Source organism: Haliaeetus leucocephalus, unplaced genomic scaffold, assembly GCF_000737465.1.
Source record: "Haliaeetus leucocephalus isolate CR32 unplaced genomic scaffold, Haliaeetus_leucocephalus-4.0 Scaffold752, whole genome shotgun sequence".
In the NCBI taxonomy this organism is placed as follows: domain Eukaryota; kingdom Metazoa; phylum Chordata; class Aves; order Accipitriformes; family Accipitridae; genus Haliaeetus; species Haliaeetus leucocephalus.
The window spans coordinates 1,924,557-1,933,463 of NW_010973188.1; the positions used below are offsets into that span (position 1 = coordinate 1,924,557).

General features: G+C 57.3%; 2 protein-coding genes across 2 annotated transcripts in view; one reads left to right on the forward strand and one right to left on the reverse strand.

Moving 5' to 3' along the window:
* Positions 1–2: 2 nt before the first annotated feature.
* On the reverse strand, positions 3–3,079 carry TMEM151B (transmembrane protein 151B). The gene is made up of 2 exons (XM_010581257.1): positions 3,071–3,079; positions 3–1,674 (listed from the first exon to the last, which is right to left on the reverse strand). Exons 1-2 carry the CDS (start codon positions 3,077–3,079, stop codon positions 238–240), a joined length of 1,446 nt encoding a protein of 481 aa, XP_010579559.1. The 3' UTR covers positions 3–237.
* Positions 3,080–3,789: 710 nt separating this feature from the next.
* Positions 3,790–8,907, forward strand: part of NFKBIE (nuclear factor of kappa light polypeptide gene enhancer in B-cells inhibitor, epsilon) — a 27,959-nt gene continuing 22,841 nt past the window's right edge. Inside the window, exon 1 of the mRNA XM_010581258.1 lies at positions 3,790–3,855. Within this exon, the coding sequence (XP_010579560.1) occupies positions 3,790–3,855 (66 nt within the window). The remainder of the gene's footprint in view (positions 3,856–8,907) is intronic.

Here is an 8,907-nt window from a genome sequence, read left to right on the forward strand (position 1 = left end):
TTGCATGTGGTGGACGGTCTAGAGTTCTGTGCCATGCCAGGGGGAGCATCAGCACTCACCCCTCCGGGAGGTCACAGCCACGGTGCGGGGAGCTTTTGCTGGCTGCTGGAGCGAGATGCTGTGTCCGCTCCATCGGGATGTCCTCCTAGGCCATCTCCCTCCCCTGCACTCCTCTCCCCAGATCCTGCGCTGGCTCGGGCCAGGCAACAGACAACGAGATCTCACCGCCCTCTGCTTTCACAGTGAGGTCTCCACACAGGACCCGTTGCGGTGGAGGTGACGGTGGTCGTGGTTCAGGCAGCCTTCGTTGCGATGCACGATGAGGATGGGGAAGTAGAGGGCATCCTGGTAAGGAGGGGGGTCTTCCTCCTCCACAGTCACCTGGCTGGAGAGGCGGGTCTGCTCGGTGGGGCAGCTCTGCTCATTCAGGCTCCCGCTCCGGCTCTGCCAGAGGCAGCTGCGTCGTGAGCCGTACAGGCGGCCCAGGGAGAAGCGGCTGCTGCTGAAGGGGATCCTGGGGCTGCCGTTGCAGATGCTCAGGGCACTGCGGGAGAAGATGGAGGAGCTGCTTATAGTCCTGTGGCACCGCTCGCAGTTCTGCCGGTAGCCCCCATACCGGCAAGCAGAGTAGCTGGTGCAGCCAGAGAGCCCCACCAAGTCCATCAGGACTGCTTCTGAGTAGCTGGGCACCAGCTGCTGGTTGGATCGGATGTGCCACTCCAGCTCGGTGCTGTCCACTGTGTTGACGCGGGGCATCCTCCGGCAGAAGGAGCGCTCCTCAGCTGGCGTCACTGCCACATAGTCAAACCCAAAGAGTTTCTCCACATGGTAATGGACGTAGGAGGTGCGGTACTCATTTAGCACCCGCAGGGGCCAGGATAGGGTCAGCAGAGCCGCCACCCAGAAGACATAGTGGGATACGTACCAAGGCAGGTTGTCTGGGTCGGAAAAGGCCACCATGTATTCCTTGAAGTCCACGTTTTTGAGGTGCATCCCCTCCCTGGCCTCCATGTAGTCATCTAGGCCCTCGTTCTCGGTGAAGAAGCGGGCCCGCTGGGTCAGGTAGGAGTTCTCTGACTCCACATTGGCAAAGCTGAAACACTTGGTGAAGCGGAGCCGCGTGGCCGGGTAGCTCTCCAAATCAATGAGGTCCTTGGAGATGTCCTTAACTCCACAATTGGAATAATCAAACTCGGCCTCTGCCACGTGGGTGTTGACCCGCTCATGATACACCTGGGTGGTGGTGTAGGCATCCCCGTTGCGGTAGCGGGTAACCTGCCGGGTCCTGCGGACGTAGTGGTAGCTGATGGCCTTCCACCAGATGCAGGGTGTTGCCTGCTGCATCCGCTGCACACGCTCGTGCACACTCTCCACGTCCACTTTGTACTGCAGCTCATTGCGGGTGTAGCAGTGCCAGCACTCCACCAGGTACACCACGTAGAGCATCACCAGGAAGGCCAAGGGGATGTAGACGTAGCCGTTGGAACAGGGGCTGTCATGGTACATCATGGACTTGCCCTTGTAAGCGCTGTCAAAGGTCAGCCGGGTCACCTTGGTGACGTGGCACCAGGTCATGGCTCCCATGCAGCCATACATGAGGAGGGACAGCAGCAGGCATTTCCAGTGGGACTCTCGGCACAGGGACTTGCTGAGAGACTGCTTCACCGGCCGCTGCTGCTCCGGGAGACCAGGGAGAAGGGGAGAGAAAACAAGAGAGGAGTCAGTAGGCTGCAGCAGCAGGGGGAAGGGGAGCAGGTAGCAGGGTGCTGCGGTGGCACCTGTAGCTCCACGAAGGGGGACAAAACAGCAGATGCCATGGGGCTCCTAGCCTCAGCAGGCAGGCCGGAGGCTGGGATCTCCCCCAGGATGACAGTCCTGCAGTGCAGGCAGCTGTCAAGCCCCCCTTCCCTTTGCTGTGCTCTGCCCCTCCATGGGAGATGGCCAGAGCCCAGCTGGACATGAAGGAGAGCAGCAGAGGGCAACTCTGCCAAGCTGCACCCTGAGCATCCCCCTTCTTCAATGGCAGTAACCCCCACCACTGCCACGTCCTGGGCAGGGGTACTGAAGCACACAGCAAGATGGAGGCTGGGGGAATCTCCCCTGCATATCTCAACTCCTGGCACCCATCCCACCAGCACAGCCAGCTCTAACTGATGGGTTGTCCCACCTGAACACTTCACCACAGCTCATCCCACCACGCCTCTCACTGCTCTCACTCAAGTCTCTCCCCCTTTCCCAGTCACGACCGACAGCAACATTCAAGTTTCTCCCACCAGGGCAGCATAAGCGACCTGGGGTGCCTGTAAGGCAGAGAAACGGACCTTCAGCAGCTGAAAAGGCCTCTGTTTGGTAATGGCAATTACCACCTCAACACTTGGCAGCCCAAGGGGCTCTGAAGTGTTTCTCAAGTGCTGTACAAACCACACAAACAGGAAAGTACTCTTCCATGACGGAAATGCAACCGCCTCTGGTGGAAGAGAAAGCGAATATGGAATAACATCCTAAAAGGTGTTCAGTCAGGCAGTGAAGAGCACCTTACCGATCTGCCACAGCAGGGAGGGCAAGTGGCCAGTCACAGCTGCCAGCAAGTGTCACTGCCTGCACTGGGGTTTTTTTGGGTGTGACAGCGCATACTTCTGGAAAAACTGCTCACGGGTCTTTCATGGTGAGGAAAGGGCAGGACTTCAGCAATAGGACTTTTAAAAGGGATTGCCCTGGTGCCTTCACCATAGGAACCATGCAGCTTTTTACAAAGACCAGGGAAAAAACCCACTCAAGGAAACCTCTGCCACTCTCTGCAACACCCTGAAGTCTCTAGTATTGATCCAGCTTGGCCCGTGAGACCTGACATTACCACACCCAAAGGGAGAACATGCAAAGAGGTTATTTGCTTTCTTATACAAAAGACTTCATCCAGCCCAAATGCCATCCAACCCAGCAATCTCCAAAGATGCAACCTGAGAGAGGGGGGCAAGAACCCCAACCTTGTGCAGTCACCACAAAACTCAGTAAGAGGCTTCCAGCTTTGCTCTCCCTCCCCAGCTGCATGCAGCACAGCTCCTGAGCTCACCTCCACCATTGCAGGGACTAACACCAGCTGTAACGAAACCACTCAGAGCAGTGAAGTTCAAGCCTGACCCCATCCCTCCTCCATTACTGAGCGCACCGGGCTGGAGGAGTCTTTCATCCAGGAATCCCAAATTGCTGAATGGGCTCACGCTGCTAGAAAGCAGGGGGTCACTCTCACTCTTGCATGAAAAGGAAATTTAAAGCAAGAACCTGAGGTCACAACACCACTAGCATGTCTAGGGACAGATCTGGGCCTCACCTTTCCTCTAAGAAATCTCCCCTACTCTCCCTGGAGACCCCCTCAGCCCTGGCTTGGTCCCTTAGAGTCCCTCGTGCTAGTCTTTCCTCCCTATACCTTGCCAAAGCCTGGCCCACCCCATGCCAGTGGGACTTCTGCCACTGTGATTAGGAGGGCTGGATCTGGCCCAAATCTCCAACAGAGGTTTCTCTCCTGGAGGCAGGAAGCTTGCAGCCCAGCAGCCAGCCTGCAATGAGCGGAGCAGGCAGCACATCCAGAGGGACCACCAGTGGCAAGGGGAATGGTGGCACATCCTGCTGGGCATCCCGAGCATCAGTAGTGCTGAGCCCTCCTCTTTGCGGCCACCGGCTGAAGGCAAGAGCCGGAGACAGAGACACAGAGCCCAGGGAAGGCAGGTGGGGTAGCACTGGTCTGCAGGCAACAGGGAGACATGTGGGGCGGCTCTGCTTGGCAGCTCTGGCATGGAGACGTGCGTACCAGTCTTCCCAGTGCGACCCACCACTTCATGGGGCAAGAAGGAACCCCGGGTAAGAGAAAAGGGAGTGAGGAGAGGAAGGGGGACCACCCAGCAGGCAGAGCTGCCTGAGCTGCACCCTCTCTGCTCAGGTCCATGCTGCGGTTACAAGAGCCTGCCCGGATCTCTCTGGCTTTGCTCAGCTGCAGCACAGCTCTCCCATGCTGGACTGCTGTGCCACTACCCAGGTGGCTGAAGGTTTCCTCTCCCACAGCTGCCTTCTGCATTGCAAATCTTCCCCAGCAGTGTCAGCCCTGGCTGTGAGGCTCTAAGGGGACTGCTCCACCAAACCTGGAGCATGGGAAGGGTCTGAATGGGGGCCTCAAGTTGATGCAAGGCACACACTAACCCTGGGGTGTCTGTGGGGTGAGAGGGCTTGCACAGAAACAGTGCCTTGTTCGGTGGGAGGGGGATCTGCAAATGGAGCACAAGGAATAAAGCAAAGCATTCGGCTTGCTCATTTGCCAGGTTGGGGAAGGGGCACCAGGGAGACAGGTCTTTGGCCAGGTCCATCTTGGAAAAGCAAATTCCACCTCCCAATCGCTCCCTGGCCCCTCACATTCCGCACTGCCTGCATCGTCCTGCTCAGGAGAAGGGCGATGCTGGCTGTCACCCTGCAGAGATGCAGACAAGCCCCACTGCGGCTACCCACCCAGGGCAGGGCGGCAGGGAGCATGATGCAGCCCAGGCTTGGTTCCAGGAACTGTGTTAGCAGGGCTCTAGTCCACGCATTAGTCTCCTCCTAGGACTACGCAGCATTTAGATACTGCAGCGCTTCTACAGGGTCACGCTAACCCCTGCTGTAAACTGTTTACAACCCAGTTTTGTCCTAGGCTTTTGAGGTAAAACACATACACATCAGCCACACTGGTGGGGTTTCTGAAAGCTGATCAAGTGCCAATGACAGGGGATACAACCACAGCAGAGACGGAGGAGGAGCCAGCTGCGAGTCTAATCCCAATAGGAACTGCAGCATCCCTGCTCCTCTCCCGGGCTGCAAAGGGCTCACAGGAGCAAACAACCAGCTCCACAGCTTCCCCCCGCAGAAGCAGCTGAATAAGGTTGCCTCCTCAAGCTCTTAACCAGCCTTAGAGAAGTCCAGCACAGCAAACACGCAGATGAAAAAGCTGAGGAAAGGGAAATCCTTTCTGTCCCAGAACAGTGTCACTGGGAGGAGAGCAGGCTCTGATATAAATGCCGTCATCATCTGCCCGCTGCAGTCTGATGGAACGAGGCAAAAGGCTTGCCCTACTTCACTGCAAACAGGGTTTCCCTCCATCACTGCGAGCCTCCCCCATTGCTCAGACTTGAGCACTGGAGAGTGGTAAGCAAATCTGCTATTGCAGGTGCACCTAAGCATCTCTGCAGTGCTAGAGGGCAGAACTGGCCCAGCCATGGCTTGGCCAACTCCTTTGTGGGATCACAGTCAAATCCCTTCTCTGTGCTTCACTTCGCCATGTAGAACACATGGGACAACCCTTACCAGGCACCTGGACGCTAACTGTAACGCACATTGGGAAAGGCAGGGGGTGAACTGCTGCTACAGCCTCCCCACCCTTATACATAGCGTTTGCCTCTGACATTGCCCTTGAGGTGAAAGGAGATGGAGTCCCACACCTGCAGCTGCTGCTCTGGGATGCACGGGAAGGGATGGAGGGGATGACTTATGAGCAGCCATGAAGCAAATGGAGATGCCTGCAATGTACAGGGTAGAGGCAATAGAAGAGGGGGCCCCCACCACTGCTTGCACTAGACACCTTTGAGATCTGGGGAATCCTCTTCTCAAAAAAGCCTCGAGGGGACAAACCTGCCCAGCACTCCAGTAGCCAAGCACATGGGCCAAAATACCTTCATCACCCCTACAACCTTTACCCTGCAACTTTGAACATTAACAACTCCAGAAATCCTTCAAGCTCTTCAAGCTCCTCTCTGAAACAGCCTGTCCCTAGTCCCATCTACCGTCCCCCTGTTCAAGAAGTGTTCCTATGTCCTCACCTCCCACACCTCTCACCTGCCTCTCTCTGCAGAGACCCACCTGAAATCTCCTATTCACACCCAGAATGCTAAGCCCCCACTTTACAAGATGCCCCAGGGTTCACAGTGTTAGGTGTCCTAGAGACAGCCCTCTTCGGGGCTGAAAAAAACAATTCAAAAAAGCCCCAGAGCAGCAGCCTGGAGGCCCAGGTAGCTCCTGAGTGCCAGGCTGTGGCAGCAGCTTGGAGGAGACTCCAGTGGGACTCCTGAGCATCAGTTTCCATGGCTCCGCCCTGCCAATTTGATTACATCATGCAACAAATGAATAAGCCCTGTTCCCTTTGACCTCAAATCCCCACAACAAGGCAGGTGGGGAGGATCCAGTCATTTCTAGGAATGGCCACCATCTTCCAAGGCCCTGGACAGACATTGGAAACTCCTGGTCAGGATGGTCCCAGCAAACACCCACATCACACCCCACATGCCTACAGCCCAGATTCAGGAACTACCTGCCTAGAAGAAAGAGCTGGCTCAGCCCCAGGCCAGCAGCGTTGCCAACTGCAGAGGAAAGGGGAAGGCTGAGCATCTAGGAGCCAGGGAACCCTGCCAGCAGTCGGCTCCTGCAACAGTACCAAGGTCTCCATTTTACACAGCAACTTGGAGGAGGACTGGTTCCTTCCATCGGATCCCACCTGAGCGGCAGGACAAGGACATTTTTTCACTTGTTCCCAGGCTGAAGAGCTTGCCCCTTGGCATTTCCTACCCTCCAAGGTGGAAATGCATTGCTGAGTAAGATTCAGCTCATCACCATTAAGTAAGTGTAGGTATATGCATGTGATGCCAACAGGGAACAAGGACTCAGCCAGGGCTCACCAGTAGCTCTTGCTACTTGCCTTGCTGGGACAAGCTGAGCAGCACCTGAAGCCCTGCTTGGCTCCTGGATACAGTGACCTGAGATATGTCAAGATGAGGCATCTTCAAACAGGACAGAGCATGTTTCCCATTTTCCAGTCCCCAGATATCTCCTCTGGCTCTCTGCCAGCCCTGGCCAATAGACCCTTACAGGTGGGATTCAGCCACACTGCCGGGATGCTCAGCAATGCTGGCACCAGCAGTTGGTCCTGACGGAAATGAGGACATCACACAGGCACTATAGGGGAGCAGGAACACCCTCCCCTCCCGTTATTTCTGGGGACAAGAGGATTGCCCTAGGTCAGTTCATGAATCCAAGCTCCTCACTAAGGTCTCTCCTCATTGCATCAGATGAGACACCAGCAAGCATGGCACTGTCATGGGAGGCTGCAGCTTTCCTCTCCTCTACCAGCTGCTTCATGCAAGTCTGTGATAGCTTCTGGCCGCAGGAAACGTGCCCTTAGCCTAAACAGTGCAGGTCATGGACTGCAGCTCTTCTGCCTGCTCCCACAGGGTAAGATTATACTGACACCCTAGTTGGCAGCCACTGTGAAGCAATCAAAGCCCAGACAATCTTCTCGTAATCCCTGCGAGCCAGGGGACACTGTAGTCGAGGGAAACTCACCCAGGCACTGCTCCTGCTACGCTTCTTTCATCCAAACTGGCTCTCGCTCTGGTACCTCTCAAAAACCACTGTGCTCTCTTGCTCTCTTGAACATAGCACCAGCATTGCCAGGGCCTGGGGGCAAGAGACCACATCCCAGTGCGGCACAAGCATGTCCTCATGCTAAAAAGTGCCTCACGGTTCAGCTTCACTCTTCAGGATCTGTTTGGAGAGCCAGGGCTCATGGCACCAGGGGTTGTTGAATGGAAGCAGGAAGAGAGGAACAGCCGCAGAGCAGAGTATACGGTATTTGTACAGCTTCCCAATCCTTGAACTTCAGTATTCCTCTCCTGCAATTATTTATATCTAAATATAAGTCTGTATATATAGAGCAACGGTGCATGGGCATGCATGTTCTTCCTAAACCAAGGAGGGAGAGAATACCAGGATTATGCAGCACTCGCTAACTGCAGCTCCTCAACAGCAAAGGACAAGTGATGTGCCAGCTTCTGAGCACCCCCCCAAGCTACCCTTTGAGCTGTGGTCTCACTGGTGAGGACAACCCACCACACCAGGAGAACGCTGCCCTTCCTGTGCTGCCTAGCTGCCCTCCGTGGGCTGCCAGCCCCATGGCAATAAGGTGGGTCTTGCTAGGCAGTGCAGTTCTTTCTCTCTTCTTGGGAAGCCCGAGCTGCAAGCAGGATCTGTGGGGGCAGACAAAGGGGCTCACACACCTGCATCCCCGTGCTGCTGCCTATGCACAGAGCACCCCATTCCTGACGCTTTTTGGCATCTGCTGCCCGGACTTCAGAAAAGTCATCAGCTGGAGGGGGGGACTGCAGCATACCTGAAGGCAAGGCTGTGCTGGTACCTGGCCTGCCCTAGTCTGCACCTTCTGCTCTCTTCAGCCAACCTCCAGCTGGGAGCTGCCACCAGCGATAACCCCAGGCTTCTCCACATCCCCAAGCCCTCTCCCCTGCTGCCCACCGCGTCTTCCCTCGCAGTGACCCAGGCCGCTGTGCTACCCCCTGGCACCCCCCCAAGCCAGGACGCTGGAAGGGAGGCGGGGGTGTCTCCACATCCATTTCTCCCAGGCGTAACAACCTCTTGCCATTGCAGTAAGCCCAAGCAGCGCCCGGCGCATCTCTTTTGTGATCTTCTCCCTTCCTCCTACACCCCAGCCTCCCCTGGCCCCGGCCCCACCGCCGGCCGGCGCTGGCTGCTGCGCCCCTTCCAGCTCCGGAGGCACCGCGGCGAGCCCCAGGTCACAAGCGAGCGATGGAGAGGGGGGCCGGGGCGACGGGCAGCCTGCCGGCGGCGGGGACCGACGGGCGGGTTTCCTCCCCCCCCCCCCCCCGCCGGCCCTCACCGCAGCCCCGGGGCCGGAGGAGGGGAGAGGGGCTCCCGGCGAGGGGGTCCGTACCTGTGCGGGCAAAGCCCGTCCCGGCCCGCGGCGGGGCGGTCAATGAGCGCGCCATGCAAAGCGGGCGGGGAGGGAGGGTGGTTGGGGGCAGACCCCGGCGGGGGGGGGCGGCCGCTCTCCTCACCTCCTCTCGGGCCCCCTCCGCCCCCCCC